Source organism: Sminthopsis crassicaudata, chromosome 1 (assembly GCF_048593235.1).
Source record: "Sminthopsis crassicaudata isolate SCR6 chromosome 1, ASM4859323v1, whole genome shotgun sequence".
Classification (NCBI taxonomy): Eukaryota; Metazoa; Chordata; class Mammalia; order Dasyuromorphia; family Dasyuridae; genus Sminthopsis; species Sminthopsis crassicaudata.
In genome coordinates this window covers 79,326,135-79,346,788 of record NC_133617.1, presented here as the reverse complement: position 1 = coordinate 79,346,788, position 20,654 = coordinate 79,326,135, and the positions used below count along the sequence as shown (strand labels likewise).

The 20,654-nt window shown below is 37.0% G+C and overlaps 1 protein-coding gene across 10 annotated transcripts in view; it reads right to left on the bottom strand.

Annotated features, from left to right (window-relative positions):
• LOC141540279 (uncharacterized) overlaps positions 1-20,367 on the bottom strand; it is a 56,692-nt gene extending 36,325 nt beyond the window's left edge. For 3 of the 10 annotated variants that reach the window (XM_074264179.1, XM_074264098.1, XM_074264189.1), the window contains exons 1-4: positions 15,526-20,367; positions 5,969-6,095; positions 5,636-5,749; positions 1,580-5,301 (exon numbers count right to left, since the gene is read on the bottom strand). Coding sequence is in view for 2 of the 10 variants with exons in the window: in XM_074264199.1 (XP_074120300.1) it covers positions 3,872-5,301; positions 5,636-5,749; positions 5,969-6,095; positions 15,526-15,699 (1,845 nt within the window). In the remaining 8 variants the exon portion in view is untranslated. Of the gene's footprint in view, positions 1-1,579; positions 5,302-5,635; positions 5,750-5,968; positions 6,096-15,525 lie in introns of those variants that run through there. The other 7 variants (XM_074264133.1, XM_074264210.1, XM_074264107.1 and 4 more) reach the window with 6 other exon arrangements.
• Between the last annotated feature and the right edge of the window lie 287 nt (positions 20,368-20,654).

Here is a 20,654-nt window from a genome sequence, read left to right as displayed (position 1 = left end):
AAGGATCCATATAATGAGTGCAAGTTCCTCAGGCCTGAACCCAATTTGTGTGCATGGGTCAGAACTGGGGTCTCTTTAGAAAAGGGTGAGCATTTCAGCTCTGCTGGCCCAGTATTGGCTCTGTTGTCACATATGCATTATGTCATTTAAGCCTTTCATACTCCTGTGAGGTAGGTAGGCCAGGGACAGGGACTGGGTGTCATCATTTTAGGGAACTCCCAGATGAGGAAATTGCTTCTACTAATGTAGGCTGGCACCTTCTCCACAACTTAGAATCTTAGGGATCTGTCTAGGGCTATGAAAAGAGACTTGCTCAGGATAACACAGATGTGTTAGAAGTTTTCTTGGCTTTCCAGATATCTCCTGAACCATTACGCTAGGCTGCCTGTCCTACGATGATAGATCCCTATCTTATAGGCAACAAGGATAGTATTTATCAGTGGCCTCTATAAAGGCTTTGATGGCATGCTGATCCACTTTAAAGAAAGGCTAGGAGGTTGTACTTAATATGATGGATGAAAGAAGATTCTAAAAAAGATCTTACCAAGCTAGAACAATCGGCTGCATCTAATCAGATAAAATTTAACAGAGATAAATTTAAAGCCTTCCATTGACTTGTGTTCATCTTGTATTTAAACCCTTCCATTGGGTTTAAAAAAATCAACCTCACAAATACAATATAAAGGTGGTATGAGCTAGAAAATTCACCTGAAAAAAGGCATAGGGCTTTCCCAAATCATACAGGTACAATTTTTTAATCCAAATCATAGGACTTGAAGTGGGAAGAGACCTGAAATGTATACAAGGGTTGATTTCCAGCTTTCAGAGTAGGAAGACCTCTTTTTAATATCAAAAAAATTATCAGAGACCCATTATGGTAATCATTGTATTATCAACATCCAAAGGTTGAGAAAATGTCTGATGAAAAGGCTACTGGTAACTCAGTAATGTTTTTAAATAATCTTGTAGTTTTATTAATCACAATAGAATCTACACACATTTTTTAAAAGGTAATACATATTGTGAGATAATATTTATTCAGCCTACAGAACGTACATTTGCTTATTTATTATAATTCTACTTCACTTACATTGACATCACTTCAAAAATCTGTTGTAAAAACAGTAGCCTCCACTGAAAATGAAAATACAGCAACTGTTCACGGCCATAAACACAATGACTCACAAATAATTCAATCAGAAAGCCAACTGAAAGCCCTCTTGCTAGTGCTCACCATCCTTCTATACAAAGGCTCCTTGAAGGGGCACTGAAATCCATCTGGTTCTGAATGTTTTGATTTTTCTTTTCAGCATTCTCACTAAAATACATATTATAAACTGATAGGGAAAAAGCTTATCCTTGGTAAATTAATCATCCAAAATTGATCTCTAATAGGGCAGTTCCCAAGCCCAAATAACTATTGAAATCACTAAAATTCATAAACTACTCTAAAATATAACAATGTAGTCTTAGAATCTTTGATTGTTTAAAAAATACATATAAATTGGATTAGGCTGAAAAGAGAATATAATCATTCAAAACCAAAACAATATTATCAGTGAAAAAGCAAATTTGATACCTCGTGAAATCAGACAGTAGTCAACTCCAAAGACCCACTCTAGGAGGGGACAGGTTTCAGCAAAAGTAATGGTCATATTTCATTCTGAAAGGTCAGGAAAAAATTTTTCTTATTAGGCAGGTCAGGAAAAAATTTTTCTTGTTAGGCACAATTGAAACACCAATAATATAAAACTGATCAACAAAAACATCATTATTCATACTAACATATTTCTTTGGAGTTAAAGATCAAAACAACAATAATCTGTTTATACAGATTCAGGAACTTTGATACAATAATTTTGTAGCACCCAAGGACCCCAAGACCTTTGGCCGAGAACTACTGGCACAGTTCAATTCTCTAATTTTACTGAGAAGGTATTGAATCCAGATCACTTTCCACTACACCACCCCTGAATTTTAAATTATTAGTTTCCCCCAGAAGCTCTTCCCTAGGATCCTTTGTAACAGCAAAAACTCTGGATTATACCTCCCTCTTCATGTTGCCCAAATTCAAAAGGCTCAAGGATGCTATCTAGTCTTTTAGGCACTCTAATATGGTTCTATATACACAGAGAGCAAAACTGCAGTGAAGTTAATATTAATCCCCTAAAGTTATCTATGTTTTCCCAGATCAACAAAATTATATCTTTTGAATCCTTACAGCTTAAGACCTTACTGCTATGGCACATGATTAAACATCCCACCCTCTGGGAAACAATTAAGTTACTAAAGATCCTCAAAAACTACTCAAATATCAAATGTAAGTGCCTTTATTATGGCTATTCTTATTTTCTCTTTAGCTCTTCTTCTAGGTTACTCCCAATCTGGTTGATTCTACATTTTTTAAGACCCAGTTTGACACTTCTCAGTGCCAATCTATATCCATCCTCTCCAGACAATTGAGAGCCTTTTATTTTTTTTTACTGGCCACTAAATTTACCAGGGGAAAATTTCTATTCATCTGACTGTTGAATTACAGTAATATTTTATTAGAGGTAGCAGTTAAGAATACTGACCTGAAAGTCAGGAAAATTAAGTTCTAGGCTTCCTTAGCTCCATTGCTTTCCCATTTGTGTTTCAGTTTCTTTCAACTTAGATACTCAACAGATTTAATTTAAAATACTTCTTAAATACCGATTTTTTTCAAGGTACTGTACTGTATTAGGGTCTGAAGATAAAAAGACAAAAACAAAAAATCCTTGCCCTCAAGGACATTACAATCTCCTGTGTTGCTGCTTAAACTGTTTTAAGCAGAAGTGAATGGTCACAGTTATACTTTAGAAGAGTGTTCTAGAAGCTGTTTAAAAGATGGAGAGACAAAAGACTAAAAATAGGAAGACCAATTAGAAGAGTATTGAGTAGTTAAAATAGTGTCTATGTGAATGAAAAGAAGGAATTGGATTAGAAAGACATGGGAAAAAAGAATAAGCAGGACATAAAAATTGATTGAACATAGGAGGGTTGAGGAAGGACTAAAAAGTAAAAAACGAATGATGATCTGAGGATAGTGATACCTCAAGAGTAAAGGGGCAGTTTAGAGGAGGAACAGATTTAGCAGCAAAAGTGTGAGCTCAGTTTTGATGCTTGCAGGACAGCTAGGTAGAGATAGTCAGCAATTTTGGACATGCATAACTGAAACTGGAGAAAGGATCTCTAAAACCCATTTAGTTTTAAATTTCTGTGATGTAATGACTTTCTTCCAACTAGCTACTGTATTTCTTACCATTCTTCAAATGTTGGTATTTCTTAAGTATCAGGACTGGGTCATGTTTCTGCTATAAGTATTGTAAAACAAATTACTGAGTTGTTTATATTCCCATGATAATTTCCAATCCTAACTCCTAATATTCTCCAAGATGGGATTCTTACATAATAACTAAAAAGGGAATTCCACTAAAGGAATGTACAATCATCAGTTTAGTTATTTAATGAATAGATATGTATTAAATATGTCTCTAAGAATGGCACCAGGCTATACATTCTGAATTTTAAAAAATTTAGCCATTACCCTCAAGATTATCCCATCTATAAATCTGTCCATTCCCAATGATTATTTCATTTATAAGCTAATTGAAGTGTAAATTTTCAGGTCTTGAATGAGAAATGACAAATAATGGCTTTTTCTTTATATGTTATATTCACATGGCTTCTCTCCAGTATGAATTCTCTATTATCTGATAAAATCAGAACTCTGAAGGCATTTCCATGTTCATAACATTTAATTCAATTCAACCATTAACTAAGCAACTATTGTGTGCAGAGGTAGGGGAAAATGCAAAGTTTAAGACTGGGTTCACTGGCTTCAAGGAGCTTACAGTCTAGTAGGCTGCTCCCTAGTATGAATTCTCTGATGTCGAATAAGTGTGGAGCTCAGACTAAAGTTTTTCCCGCATACATTACATGCATATGGATTCTCCTCAGTATGAATTCTCTGATGTATAGTAAGATATGAACCACATCTGAAGGTTTTCCCACATGCATTACATTCATAAGGTTTCTCTCCAGTGTGAATTCTCTGATGTTCATTAAGAGTGGAATTTCGAGTAAAAGTTTTCCCACACTCATTACATTCATATGGCTTTACTCCAGAATGTATTCTTAGATGTTCATTAAGAACAGATCTTCGAGTGAAAGTATTTCCACATTCATCACATTTAAATGGTTTCACTCCAGTGTGAGACCGCTGATGTCGAATAAGGACTGAATGGCGACTGAAAGCTTTTTTACATTCCTTGCAAATATAAGGTTTCTCTCCAGTATGATATCTTTGATGATCAATTAATCCTAAGAATTTACGGTAGGATTTTCCACACTCATTGCATTTAAAAGGTTTTTTACCTGAATGAATCCTGTAATGCTGAAGAAGGCTTGATCTACTACTTAAGCCTTTCCCACATTCACTACATTGAAAAGGTTTCTCTCCAGTATGAATTCTGCAGTGTTCAATAAGGCGGAGCTGGCTGCTTAAGATTCTCCCACATTCAATGCATTTACAAGTGCCATCTCCAGTATGAATTTTCTGATGCTTCATAACACTGGACAACTGAGGAAAGTTTTTCCCACAGATATTGCATTCATAAGGTCGCTCCCCAGTATGAACTCTCTCATGACAATTAAGATTTGATTTTAGCCTGAAGACTTTATCACATTTGTTACATTTGTAAGGCTTTTCTCCAGTATGAATTCTTTTATGTTCTGTGAGATTTGAGCTACGACTAAAACTTTTTCCACATTCGTTGCATTCATAGGGCTTCTCTCCAGTATGAATTCTCAGATGTCTTGTGAATCCTGACTTCTGACTGAAGGTCTTGCCACAATCACGACACCCATAACGTTTCTCTCCGTTGTGAATTCCCTGGTGTTGAATAAGGGCTAAATGCTGAGAAAGATTTCGTCCTCTTCCTCTTTTAGGAACTCTTTGATGAGTTATGAGCTTTGAGCCCCAACTGAAGGTTTTACCAAATTCGTTATACTCTTGGCTTTCATCTTTAGAGATTTGGTTGTGGAAAATTGTCAGTTGCTGAGAATCTCTTGATTGCAAAGTTGATTTACTCCATCTCTCCTCTAAGAATTGTTTTGTCTGCCCTTCTAAACCGTTTTCCTGTCCAAATGCTAATCCAAATTCTGTGGTTTGGAATATGTCCCTTGTGGATTTTTCTATTATATTTCCATATAGTTCAAATGTTTTATGGATTTCTTCCCTCTGAGTAAAATTTTCGATCTCAGATTTGTTCTTAAAACCTGGGGGGGAGGGTAAAGGTAAAGATGACCACTTCTTTTTAAGAAAAATTAAATTATCAGAGAAAAAAGACAATTATCAAACTGAAATAAAAAGCTTTAAAACTGCTAGAAATGACCAAAAGCTCCAATGAGAATATCCGGAAAGAAAAGGTATTCAGACATCCAGGTTAGAAGAATAGGTGAGTCCAAACTACAAAGTATGCCCACTAAGAAGGATAAAGAGTTCTACTCCCAACTCTACTTCCTTTTTCAACCCCTTAAATCCTTTCCTAGCATTTAAAATTGCTCATTTGTTTTTGCTCTCTTCAATGAGGATCTGATCTCTTCCACTCACCACTGCAAACAACTGGAGAAAGTTTTCCTTCTTCAGCCTCTTGCATATCCTCAATCCATGATTCTTCTCCTTGCTCTAGGTGGGAAATAACATCAGGTTTGGAGAATGGAAGCCCTAATTTTAGGAAAGGACATATTGAGCATGATTATTTGTGCTACAATACCAGAACTTTCTAAGCTCATTCCTAAACTGGAGGTCTGCAGGGGATAACTATAGCTAATATATAGAAAGATCCAATTAGGGATATTTGAATGGCTCCTGAATTGAGTTCCAAAATCTCTTTCTAGAAAGATGGTTAGTTTGGAAATGGTTACCATAAAAATGACTTCTTACCCATTGACACAAAGTTCCCATAGTTCTCTAGCATCACATCTCTGTAAAGATCCCTCTGAGCAGGATCGAGCCATCCCCATTCCTTCCGTGTGAAATACACAGCCACATCTTCAAAGGTCACCAGCTCCTGAAACAACACATTCTGGTTGCCTCATGGGAAGTTTGGAGCTATTTTTAAAAAGTTAATTATGTAACCTATCTACATAAAGGAAGAATGGCATAGTAGGAAGGCACCTAGCTGCAGTGCCTGTCCTGGGTTCAAGTCATACTTCTGATACATGATAAACAAGTCTTTGTTTTGTATTTAAAGTGAAATTTATATTTGTTTGGATGATTATTTGTGGAAGATTTGGGTTAGATTATACAGCTTCTGAGGATCCTTCAAACTCTGAGACTCCATGATAGAGTAGGTTTTTAATAAATGTGTAATTGATGAATAATTGTTAGAAATCCTATCACAGATTAATGACCCACAACTCTTTCTTATTTCTCTCTACTCCTCTGCAATCATTTCCCTTAGCTCACTTTCCCTTTACTGTGGAATCAAATTCACTCTGTCTAGTTTGGGGGGGGATTTCCATTTAAATCTGTGGCTAGGATCATTCTGAAACAATCTGCTTAACCCACTAAGCTACCTTTTTGACAAAACAAATCTCTCTCTGTCCCAAAAGCTACTGAGGGAGGAGTAAAAAATTATTAGCATGAAAAATGGCAGAACAAAGTTCTTTACATGAATGTAATGGAATATTACTGCACTCTAAGGAATGACAAAATTTAATTTTTTGTATTTAAGTGAAAGAGTGAATGAAAAAGCAGTAAGCACTATGCTGCACTGTGGCGTCTGTGCTGGGGATACAGATAGGAAAATTAAATAATCTCTGCTTTGGAGGAGCTTTTATCTAAAAGAAATGGTCAGGGAAGGATAAAGTCACAAGATGTTGAGTGGAGCTCTAGAGCAGTTGAATATCATGTCCTTTCCAGTAGAACTGAATAGTATTGATTTGATTACTATCTGATTACTATTTCCTGATCAAAAGGGAAAGGGGAATATGAATGCACAGAAATTGAGTAATGGGAGCAGCAACATGACAGGAAGATGACATAGTCAGGTAGCTGTAGTTTACTAGGTATAACGAGTTTTCTTCAACAATTAGCATAACACCTGAATTCTAGTTTGGATGGTACAGTGATGGAGCTGAGGTACATGTTTTGTACTATAAGCCCTCATACTAATCAGCATGGCAGACCTAGGCAAGTCATTTTCCCACTTTGGGCCCATTTCTTCTATAAAATAATTGGATTGAACTAGATAGCCTTTAAAGTTAGCTCTAAAATTCTGTGAGTTTTTAAAAAAATCTATATTATAACATTCTGTGAAATAGTTGAAGATCAGTATTCCTTGCTGACAGAATTATATTCAAGGCAGTCTGTTAGGATACAAAAAGAAAAAAGCCCTCTGCTCTTAGGGAGCTTATAGTATAATAAAGGACATTGGATATATAGAGTGATAAAAAGGTCAAATGGGATTATAGAAAATCTGGAAAGATGCTTTTAAGAAATTTGAAAAGGGAGGATTCTTTTCAGCTTAAGGTAGAAGGACTCATGGAATACTTGACATGTAGATAAAGCTGAAGAAAGGTTTTCAGCAAGTAGAACTGTTAAATTAATTTTTTTGGGGGGAGGAATAGGGGAAGATTTGTATGAAATGATATGAAATAAAGCCCCCAAAACACAACTACTATATATAAAAGATGATAATAGCTGATATTTAGATTTGCAAAGTACCTAAACTAATAATTTCATTTCCTCTCTCTCAACAATTTTGTAAGTTGAACACTATAAGTATTATCTCCATTTTGTGGATAAGAAAACTGAGGCTCTGCTAGTGACTTGCCCATAGTTTTAAAATTGGTGTCAGAGAAAGAAACCAAACTCAGTCCCTATATCATTGCCTCTTATAAGGTAACACTGAAAGGCAAGAGCATTCAGGTCAAAAAAAAAAAAAAAAAGCATGGATAATGTTAATACTAAATGAATTAGATTAAAGAATCCATCCTTCTTTTCTATTATTAGCTATAAACATAGAATGTGTCAATTCCAATTCCTCTATTAAATGATTTTTCTTAACTTTTTTTTTTTAATCTTTAGAAGATGCTCTTTAAGAAAAAAGGACTGTTGAGGCAACTAGATGTCAGTGGATAGAGCACTAGCCCTGAAGTCAGGAGGACCTTAGTTCAAATCCGATCTTAGACACTTAACATCTCCTAGCTATGTGACCCTGGGCAAGTCACTTAACCCCAATTGCAGAAGAAGGAGAAAGAGGAAAAAGAGGAGAAGGAGGAGGAGTAAAAGAAAAAGAAGAAAAGGGACTGTTTCACTCTCCATCATCAAGCATACTACCTAGCATAGAGTCAGTGCTTAATAAGTGCTTGTTGACTGATTGTTGTCTATTGTGTCAAAACAACCATTTTCCATACATCTGCCAAAATGCCTTCCTTTTTAGGACTTTGCCACCATCATTCAGCTGCTTTCTTGTTCTGAAACTTCCCTAAGTTCTTGGGGTCTTTCCTGCACAATATCTCTCTGCCAGGATGGTCCCCTTTTCCCTCTGTGAAGTTCCTTCAGGGATCTCCATTCCAGAGATGGGTGAACCCAGCCAAGCTTCTCTCTCATCCTAAATATGTTTTTTACTTTCCAAAGTTTGCTGCCACTTAGAAACCTTTTTTTGCCTTTTCTTCCCTCATTAGAACATACGCTACTTGAAGAAAAGGCGATCCCTGTTTGGTTTATATCTGTATCCTTAGTACTCAGCACAGTGCCAGGAACGCATTAAGTGCCTAATAAATGCTTGCTGCTGGTCTATCTGCCTGAGATGCTCAATCTAGATATTGGACTACGTTATTCTCACATTTGTACAGTGACAGTTTTTTAATTACCTCTAAGATAACACATAAACTTTGAGCTGACAATTAAATTCCCACCTGCCTTTCTTCAGTCACCACATGGCTCTCCAAAAATTCTCTATTCTCATCAAACTGGCCTGCTCAATGCTTTCTCTAAATGGTAGATCAGTTCTTGCCTCTGTCTTTGCACAACTGGACCTTTATGTCTGGAGTGCTCCCCTTCTCACTATACTTCAAATAATCCTTCAAAATACATTTGAATTGTAAAAATCTGGCAGTTATACCCACAAGGGAATTAGATGTGTCAAGTACTGCATTTAGGGGGAAGAGAATGAAAACTGGAAAAAAAAAAAAAAAAGACATTGGATATCATGACTGAAGAAAATACTGATGACATGTAACATTAAATCCATTAGGATGGCAGAAGTAAAGTTGGCAAAGTCTTGAGGAGACAAAAAATTACGAGTTAGCACTAGTAACTGGAGGAAAAATAGGCACACAATGACTAAGAATTGATAAGCAAAATGTGATGCACAAAAAGTTAGTGCTATAAAAAATTATGAACATGAATTCAGAGAAACTTGAAAAGATCTGTATCAACTTATAAAAAAAACTAAGGCATAACAAGAACAATTTACATCAAGATTGCAATAATAAAATAGTTAACATTTATTTAGTACTTATATAGTAGGCACCGTGTAAAGGGCTAGAACTGAGTAAATGCACTTGGATAATGGAGCACTTGAGACTAATTGCCAATTGGACAATTCTCTATTAACATGTTTGAAGGATGACTCTCTCCAACTATTCTGTGCTGGCTCCATCCATAGGTGGGTGTGGACAAAGAAGGGGAAGTGACGTGTGTGGGTGGAGTAGGAGAAGGAAATCAATGCATTCTCCTGGAGGTGGAGAGAGAGAAAGGAGGTGAGGAGATTGCTAGATCTAATCCCCTGACATCCACCCCAAAAGACCAATAATAAAGACTTTTGATTATCCTGACTCCGGCTGATTTCTAGGAAGACAGGGTTCCAGCAGCAGTGCATAAAGTACAACTGTTATTCCATTTGATCCTTAGAACTACTATGGGAGGGAGGTGCTATTATTATTCCCATTTTGCAGATAAAAAAACTAAGACAAAGAAAGCTTAAGTAACTTGCTCAGGGTCACATAGCAAGTGAGCAGATCTTCCTGACTCCCAACCCTCTGCCCATTTCACCATTTAGTATAAATGATAATACCACTGAAATAATTCAGAACTATGATTAATATGGTTAACAAGCATGACTTCATAAAATATAAAAAAGGTGCAAGGGATACAAGTGCAAAGAATGAAATAATTCCAAGTTGCAATGAGTTTATATCCTAATTGGGAAAGCAAATAAGTATACCTAAATATGTGTATGTGTGTGTATATGTGTGTGTGTGTGTGTGTGTGTGTGTGTGTGTGTATAAATACATATATACACATATACTAAGTAATTAAATTCAAGATAGTTTGGGAGAGATACTAGTGGCTAGGGAAATAAAGTACAGATTCATGCAAAAGAAAGTGAATGATTTCAAAGCAGCAAAAGAGTCAAAAAGAAAATAATCGCTGAGTGGTAAGGAAGCGTTGTAAATATCAAACAAAACTAGGTAAATATAAAAATGGGTGATTAAGAATAAGATTTTAATTACATGCATTCACAAGAAGATTACTCTTCATTAGGATAAGGCAGAGATAGAAGGTTGTTAAATAGGACTAAAATCTTCAATCAGCTACTTTCAAACACAGAGGACGGACACAAAAATAAACCTAGAAAATCCAAGGGACACATGGTAGGTCCTGATTGACATAATCAGAAATCCCAATAAAGAAACAAGATAAATGATGACCAAAAGGGATGAGTCACAGGTCCTAGAGTCCTATAAGCTTCTAGAACCTAGGAAAAATAGAAGCTTTGTGAGAGAATCTTAGTTCTATGTGGGCCATTTCCACTTGAAAGTCTTCAAAGATTCTTCATAGGAGACAAGGAAAAGTCTCAGAAGCTGTACTTAACATGTATCATACAGATAGCCAGTTATATCTTCTAAGTAAAGAGTGCATTACTCTACCCCTGGGGCCTTAAGAATCACTCCATCAGAGTCTGCAACATCTGATGTAGTAAGCAGGACTTTTTGGCCTATTAAACAGAAAGGGAAAGGGTTAGGACTTCCTGGATTCCAGGATGTCCAGACACAAGCACAAGGTATCCAATTGCTCAGAAGCTGAAAGGCAGTATGGAAGAAGTGTTAATGGTAGCACAGAAGAGTGCCCTCTAAACCCAGAGGGACATTAAGGAAGAAGGCAGAATGGAAGGAGCTTTGCTAAAAACACAGTTCCATGGATCTTCCTAATAATTACCAAAAAATAGGAGAAGGAAATAGGTCTGAAATGTCAGTGAAAGTTCAGTAGGGAGAAACCTCATCAGCAATGGGAAACTGCCTGTTCTGATCTTAATCCTTCAGAAGATATAATTAAGGAGGAAATTCAAATCTCCTTGGAGTTTAATGGAGACAAGAGAAAAGCTTGACAGAGGACAGACTCACCTGTTTGTGGTGGAGGGGAAGAGAATGGACCCCTAACTTCAGGTCACCTGGCCACATTCCTTCACAATCCTTTTTCCTAACATATCAGAGGCCCAACTCATAATAGTGAACACACCAATCTCAAAAGTGGGTCAAAACCTTATCCAATTGCAGGAATTCTTAAGATACATTGTGAAAGAGTTAATTTAAGAATACATAGTAATCTGGAAAATTCTCACTTGATGCTGAGAATATACGTAGAAAGAATAAGCAGGGTGCCTCCTGGATGTTGCTGACCAAGGAGGAATCTAAATAACTAGGAACAATAGCCCCAAATTCCCTCTTCCAAGATTAAGAAGCCACCATGACACTACTGGGAGCTCAGGGTGACTCAGCCCCTTAGCCACACCTCCAAATTACATGAAAAGCATGGAATCCAGGGAAGGAGAACATAGTACTCTGGCAATGGTCTTTCTTTAACGAAACATAGGAAACCTTTAGTACAAGACCAGGAAAGCCAGAGCACCCACACAATACAGATATGCTGACACTGAGTACTTGGGACATCATCCAGAGACTGGGATGTCCAGACTATTCTAGTGGGGAGGGTAAAGAAGGAATCTATGGATATGTCCAAGCCCCTATGGGATCATCAATATTAAACAGTGTAAAACTGTGGGAGAAGAGGAGGAGATGGGGAATAGCAACAGATTTCAGCCTTTATTACTGAGATGATCTGACAGCCCTGCAGCTCTGGAAGTCCTGCTTCATAGAGGTTCTGGAGTGCATCTTCACAGAGGACCACAGGAAGCTGTTATTCAATAAGCATCCTTAGAATAGCGACTGCTACATTGTGCTAAGTAGGCTCTATATTAGCCTCATCTTGGTGTCCAAATGATCACTGTGGCCTGCAAATAGGGCTCAATGAAAAAAAATTTGGGACAATGACTTCAATAAGAAAAAGGATAAAATGAACCCACAACAAATCATTCTAATAAAAGCAACAATGATAATCAACAAAAGATTAAGACAATGAATGATAAATGAATAATTAAGATTACAATATATAAAATAATTTAAGTATTCACATTCTGCCTATTGTCATCAAACTTTAAGAACCAAATTTTCAAAGTGCTAGCTTCAATCAGTCATGATTTTCAATTCCAATAAATTGTCTCAGTATGGTAAACATAGAAATAATTATACTCATTGATCCAACAACTCTATAATTATAATCACCCTAAAAGTAATTTTTAAAAAACTGTAAAATCTATTTAAAACTACATAATGGGCAGCTAGTTGGTGCAGTGGTTAAAGCACCAGTCCTGAATTCAGGAAGACTTGAGTTTAAATCTGACCTCAAACACTTAACACTTACTAGCTGTATGATCCTGGGCAAGTCACTTAACCCCAATTGCCTCAGCAGAAAACAAAACAAAACAAAACAAAAAAACAAACAAAAAAACCTATGTAATTTGCAATATGAAAAAACTGAAAACTAAATGGGTGTCCAAGGATAAAAGAATGGCTGGATAGACTGTAATTTATATCAAATAAAATGAAAAACAATTAAGAATGATAAATATGGGAATATGAAATAATATAGAACATCTTATATGAATTTCTATGAAGCTAACAAATCAGAAATAGAATATCTATACTAATTGTGACTATATAAAAGAAAAAAATTTTATCCAAAATAGGATTAGCAGAGATTAGGAACACAAAATTGAACAATTAAGAGATAATAGCATACTGAAAATAGATTTTAATGGAGTTTTCTCATAAATTTAACCAGTCTTGCTTATGTTTAAAGTTCAGCAATAATTGAACCTTATTGAGTTTGATAAACTATAAAATAAATAAGGCATGGTAAGCATAAAAAACTTTGTTATGTTTTTTTTGGCATACTATCTCTCACAAGGTAGGAGTTTTTTTCCCTTAGATTTCATCCCAATAGTTTTAAGACTTTTTCTTTTTATTTATGTGTGAGAAGACATAAGGCATACCTAATTACTACTTTGGAATAGCAATCATATTTGGAAATCATGGAAATAAAAATAGTACTCGAGGCTAGATATAAAAAATAGACAAGATTTCTAAAAATGGGTAAAAGATGGATTCTAGAGACCACAAAGCAGAGAGGCAGCAAGGAGGCATAGTGGAGAGAAACTGAGTTCAAATTCTGCTTTAGCTCTTAACAATGTGATCCTGGACAAGTAACTTATCCTTTGTCTCAATTTCCTCATGTGAAAAATGAGAATGATTATAATAGCATCTATTTCACAAAGTTGTTGAGGATTAAATAAGATAATGAGCTTTGCAAACCTTAAAATGCTATATAAATGCTATTATTATTATACTTCTGATAAAATTCTACAATAGGTTATTATTTTTTTTCCCCTGAGGCTGGGGTTAAGTGACTTTCCCAGGGTCACATAGTTAGGAAGTGTTAAGTGTCTGAGACCACATTTAAACTCAGGTCCTCCTAACTTCAGGGCTGGTGTTCTATGAATGAGCCACCTCGATGGCCCCATAAATTATTTTTTAAAAGGTTTATAATTTAGGTGATTGGAAACCTGCATCAGTTACTTAAAAACAATTTATGCCAAATTAAGCTAATTTCTTTTTTTTTTTTTTTTTTTTTGATAGGTTGACTACACTGGTAGAATAGAATGAGCTTTTGTGTTGTGTGTTTTTTGACTTTTAGGAAGCTACTAAGTAAATTCTGTCATTAAGTCATAGTGGACAAATTAGAGAAACGTGGACTAGATTAAGGTAGTCAATCTAACACCCCACAGGCCATAGGTGAGTCTGCAAAACCACAAAGTGAAGTCTGAAACACATTAAAATATAATTGAGAAATGTTTAATAAATAAATAAAAATACAATACAAAATAATGTAAATTTGTAGTTTTCTAAGTCAATATGTAGCCCAAGGAGAATTATTTCTATTTGAATTTGAAATCACCCAATTAGATGATAGCAAATTACAGTGCATTTAGAGACAAACCATATCCAAAGAAAATTATTCTCTAAACTCTTCATTTGACAAACCTCTTTGTAAAGTTCAATGTTTAAAAACAAAACAAACAAACAAAAAAAAAAAAAACTGTATAGTTTACACAAAGGAGTAGCTTAATAATACAAAGTAAAAGTCTTTCTCCCCAGTTATTACACATTATACAAGCCAATATCATATTATTTTGTTTATTTTAAAAGAGTACTATAGCTGGGGCAGCTAGGTGGGGCAGCTAGGTGGCGAAATGGATAGAGCACCATCCCTGAATTCAGGAGGACCCGAGTTCAAATCTGATCTCAGACACTTAACACTTCCTAGCTGTGTGACCCTGGGCAAGTCACTTAACCCCAGCCTCAAAAAAAAAAAAAAAAAAAAAAAAAAAGAGGACTTATAAGGCTGACTCTTATTTAATGTTCATGAAATCAGACTTCTACTTCTATTCTAATATTCTCATACAATCTGCATTTGTGATGCAGATGTTAAGTCCCTAAACAGAGTGATGAATGAATATGCCTAACTATTGAAATTTACCCTAATCTTTTACAGTGCAAGGTAGTGTTGTATCTTCAAGTCAATAAGACCTAGGTTCAAAACTTAACTCTGATACATCCTATTAGCTCCATAACTGTGGGCAAATTACTTAATACCTCAGTGACCCAGATAACATACTAAGATTATAAATCACAGATAAGTGACTAAACTCCATCAGTGGAGAAGGTTTATTATATCAATTAAATCAATAAAACCAAAAGTCTTTAAAAAAAAAAATCCAAAAAACCTCATGGTATATTCCTGTTATTTTTCAGAGTATGATCAGAAGTAAGGTTCCAGACTTGGAGAGTTTTGAATCCCAGTTCTTCTATTCATAAGCTTTGTGTTAATGGCCATATCACTTTATTTTTCTTCATCTTTCTCATGAGTGAAATGGAAATAATATTTGCAATGCCAACTTCTCAGAGATGTTGTAAGGAATGTGTTATTAATCACTGAGGTTAAGGTGCTTTGATGATAATAAATGGGTTGAGTGATAAGAAGGCCAAGGAGCTGGCATCTAAAGGGAGAATTCAAAGATAAAGGGCAAATACCATGTTGAAGACCATTAAGGTGGTACGGAGCCTTCTGCTGCTGAAGTATCTCAGATGAAGAAAGTTTGATGGCAGGTGGAAAAGACAAACCCCCGAGCTGCCGCCAGGATTCTTATTCCTCTGAGAAGGCTCTTTCCTGTCTTTGTACACGGATGCGGATCTGAAGATAAGCATCACAGCAAAATGAAAATTGAACAGCAAACTGTCATTCAATTTCAAATTTCAAAAAACAAATTCTTCCTACAAGTGCATACAAAGGAAGCAAGTAGTTGATTCTGTTAACTCCTCAAGGGAACAGTATGGAAAGACAGTGAGCAAAACTAATCACAACGTCTAGCTATTAGTCCCTAGGAAAATAAAATAAATATAAATTTAAAAATAAATATTAAATAACAAAGAGCAAGACTTTGGCTTTTAAATAGTAAAAACTAATTCTGACTTCCCTATTTCTCTCAATTTTTAGTGCCTCTTGAAGGAAACTATATGTGTGTGTGTGTGTGTGTGTGTGTGTGTGTGTGTGTGTGTGTGTGTGTGTGTATTTTTAATCAAGGGCTCTTAATCTTTTTGTGCAAACACCTTTGGCAGTCTAGGGAAGCCTAGATATTTCTCAGAATATTTTTAAATGTATAAAATGAAAAACATAGGTTACAAATAAAAACAGTAATACTGAAATATTTATGAAATTAACCCCCAAAAGTATAGACTATACAGCCAAAAATCTAATCTACATTCTACTCATCTATATAACTTCAAATCAGAGTCACACAAACAAAAAATGTTAAGAACTAGAAAAGTCCTTAGAAAGCATCTAATTCAATCCCTGCATGTTGTAGATAAGCAAACACACTCCAAAAGTCACGAAACTTGCCATTTTAAGTGGAATTGTAGTAATCCTCCTAAGAGACTAAAAACTCCCTAAGGGTAGGGATTTTAGGATCATGATCTAGGATTTGAAGGAACCTCAGAAGTCATGCAGTTCAAACCCCCCTCCCCCTTCTTTAAATAGAAGAAACAGAGGTCCAGAGATGTAAAGTTATTTGCCCAAGGTCTCACAGGTAGTAAGTATCAATGTTTTATCTAGCAAAAGATGGAAATTATTAATGGATTATTTTATTAAAAACTAAGCAATGCTATGCAAGGTTATGAAAGTTGCTAAGATGATTCTAAACAACTAGATCAAGAAAAAACAAATGATATGGTATGGAGAGATCCTGCTACCTCCAATGTAGTAACAGTGAATAGATATGAGTGCAAGATATAGATGCTTTCAAAGTAAGAATATCAGATGGATTCTATTGGCAATTGATTCCATTCTGTTTCACTGCTGACATTTTATATAACTAAGTTTTGTTGTTTTTTTGGTCTCTGAGTTAAGTTCAGAAGTTCAAGAGTTCAGTATTCCTTTCTTAGCTAAGTTTAAAAGTTCAGTTTCTCAATAAATCACTTTAATTAAAAGAATACCTCTTATCTCTATGCAATTAGAAAAAAATCTGTTATTTATATTTCACTAGTTATTTCTGCAGATAGCCTAAATCAATCAGAATTTCCTAGATGAAAGGATGAGTTGTTAATCCACATTCCCAATTTCTAACTAATCATAATGCCATCTATGATGCTGAATGCTCTGTAATCAATGATATTTTCCCCATCAATGATGTTACCTTCTAGATTTTAGATATTCTTTTTTTTTTTTTTTTTTTTGTCTGTAAAAATTCTGATTACTATCTTCATTAAGGATTTTGGTTGGCTAAGGAGCTTCCTTTTATTGGAAACTGCTAGCCTTACCAATAAACTGAACATGCTTGGAACTCTGTGCCTCAGGTTACCTTAATTTCAATCATAACAAATAAAAAATAATGCCAATTTTAGACACTTACCTCAAAAGGAGCAACAAGCCTCTAGGCTGGTGTATAGAGTTCCTGTCTTTGGAAGGGGATTAGAAGACTGGGAAATGTCATGGTAATGACTGGCCACTTTACCTGATGTGCATGGGCTTAGCCAGTCCAGTTAGTATCAGAGAATTTCCGTAATAGTGAAAGGGAGTTTTTCCTCAAAATATAGTTTCCTTGCCCAGCATCCACTAAGATCAGAGATAAGATTTTGACTGCAAATTACTCAAAGTAGTCCTAGGTCTAAGAGACTGAGAACAAAGTCTTACTAATCCCCAAAAGAACTCTAGGAATAGTCAATTGTCATAGTAAATATGCTATGCTTTTACATTGAACATTTAGGCCGGGGTAGAAAGGTCCATGGAGTCAACAAGTGACATTTCAGGAACGTGCTCTAGGAATGATGCCAAAGGATTTGCCCCTACTTCACATGGGGATGTTTGAAAGAACAAAATATCAATATATGGTTTAGAATGTCACACAGAAGTAATAATGTAGCCATCCATAACCTGTAGGTTATAAGACTAAGAGAAGAACTAAGAGAAGTATACCATCTATGATAGCTTCAGCAAAAGAAAACATTCAAGGTGAACAAATACATTTTTAATTCTGGAATGTGCTTAAGAACTTCAAATGGCAAAAAAATTCTATAAAGGACTCCGGGGAAGAAATCCTGTAAAGCACAAAAGGAAATATTGGAACCAGAAAATGTTGGTCTTCAAAACAGTACTGGGAATAAATGTGCCCTGAAAAGACAATATAATTTAACTGCTATCTGTAGAAAAACTGATAAGAATTAGGTGTCATTAGATCTAGTGAATTCATAGACCAAACACCTATATCCCAACTGTAAGAGACTCAACATAGAAATGGAATTAATCAGGAATTTAAGAATAATGAGATCTGAGTGTAGCTTTAAAAAAATGTGGATTGTTAACCAAATCTATCTAAATATTTACTCTATCAATAATCAACTAATCAAAAACCAACTGCCTTAGATCCCATTTGTTACTCCCTCACTGGAAGTCTCAGAGAGCAGAGGCCATATATAGCATCTTTCTATCTAAGATAGCAGATAACTCCAATAGACCCCAAGTGTCTCTAGATCTGGAATTTGGGCTGTTGGACAATGTGTCCAAAAATGGCTTTTCCAGATAATGAGACAGAACTTCCAGAACTAATAATACACTATAGCAGAAGCACCTGGACTATTCAGTCCCAACTAGGCTAATACATGGCGCACCGTAAAATAATCAAGGATGTCATCCAATAGCACGTGGGTAGCTGCTGGTACAGGTTGGTCTCCAGCACACTGGGGAAATAGCAGGCCAATGATGGAATCCATATAAAGTATGCTGCATGCAAATTTATTTTGCATGAATACCAGTACATAGTATTACTGGATGTAAATGAACTTTGAATGAACATGACACATGACCACTGGTGCCATTGGCAAAACCTACAAGTTTTTTTTGATTGAAAGAGAAAATGTAGTGAATGTTGGTTAACAGTCCCTGCTCCCTCTACTTTCTAAATGAATGAATTACTGGAGAAAATAAAGGGTGTTTACTTCAAGGGATATTCGTGCTGACAGATGATAACCAGCAGAAAATAAGATGATCCTTTATTAACAGTTGTGGAACCACCAGTAGACGACAAAAGATAAGGGGGGAGGAGGAGGAAGAAGGAGAGAAGAAGGAGGAGGGGGAGGAGAAGGAGAGGGCAGAGAAGGAAGAGGAGGAAGAAGGAGGAGGAGGAGGAAGGAGAGAAAAAGGAGGAGGGGGAGGAGAAGGAGAGGGAAGAGAAGGAAGAGGAGGAAGAAGGAGAGAAAAAGGAGGAGGGGGAGGAGGAGAGGGAAGAGAAGAAGGAGGAGGAGGAGGAGTGGGAAGAGAAGAAGGAGGAGGAGGAGAAGGAGAGGGAAGAAAAGGAGGAAGAGAAGGGGGAAGGAAGGAGGAGGAGGAAAATTTACTCCTCCACTCCTCAAAAGGATGTCCAAGAAGACCTCACACATAAAACTGAAAGTGACTATGGATAGTGTTTCATTTTAGATCCGTTACTTTTCTTCCTTTAAACAGACCTTACCTCTGTAGCACCGAGAACCGCAGACAGAGACACCGTGGGAAAGCACGAGGCCCGCTCCCAGCAAGGACTCGGGGTCCCACTTTTAGGTGACAGCTAAATCTGAGGATTCTGCTCTCTCCAGGCCAGATGCTGGCCCCTCCCCCCACTCCCCGCAGCACTGACCTCGGCCTCGGAGCTCACCCAGCCTTGGGCGGCCGCGTCTCTGCTCCTCAGGGGACCACAGAACAACACCGAGTAGTTCCCCTTAAGCTGACAGCCAGCAATGACCTTAGAGACAGCCTGGCGCGCTGCAGAGCCCCGGATCTGGTGTCTGATGACCTGGCTTCGAATTCGCGCGCGTCTGTGTGTGTGTGTGTGTGTGTGTGTGTGTGTGTGTGTGTGTGTGTGTGTGTGTGTGTGTGTGTCTGTGTGTGTGTGTCTGTGTGTCTGTGTGTCTGTGTGTCTCTGTGTGTGTGTGTCTGTGTGTGTGTGTGTGTGTGTCTGTGATCTTGGGCGGGTCACTCCCCTGGCTGGGCCTCGGTTTCTTCACCGGTACAATAAGGTGACAGCCCAGACCGCTAAGGTCCCCTGGGGATCCACTTCGAGGACCCCGCGATCATTCCCAGATGGAAACTGACATTCAGACTGGGGAAGGGGGTCCCCCCGTCCCCCCCGCCCGACGTCTCGCCCGACGATCAGGGGGGCTACGGGACTACCCAGAATCCCTCACTTTCCGGCCAAAGCCGCTCCCGGGGAGAGGGGAGCCGCGGGGAGACTCTCGGTCCCCGCCGGCTAGAGGCCGGGAGACCCCGCCTTCTCAGGCCCGGACTCGCTCACCTGCAGGAATCCCAGGCGCGGCCGCGGACAGGAAGTGCACCCGCAGCGTGCTCCGCCCACCGCCGCCGCACTTCCGGGGAAGCTCTAGCCAGGCGGGAGGCCTCCGCATCGCTCTTTTTTTGGTTGGGGAGGAGAGGGAAGCAGCTCCAAGTTCTGGTTACGATTCGATTCGATTCAGTTCTACAGGAATTCCTTAAATGCTTATTATGATAGGCTTTCCTTTTTTTTCTTATATAAATAACTGTGAATTTGGTTGGTCTTAAAACTTTTTTTTTGTTTTATTTTCTTAATTTCATTGTTCTTTTGTATTATTAAGTTCTAGATTTAATTCACTAACAATCT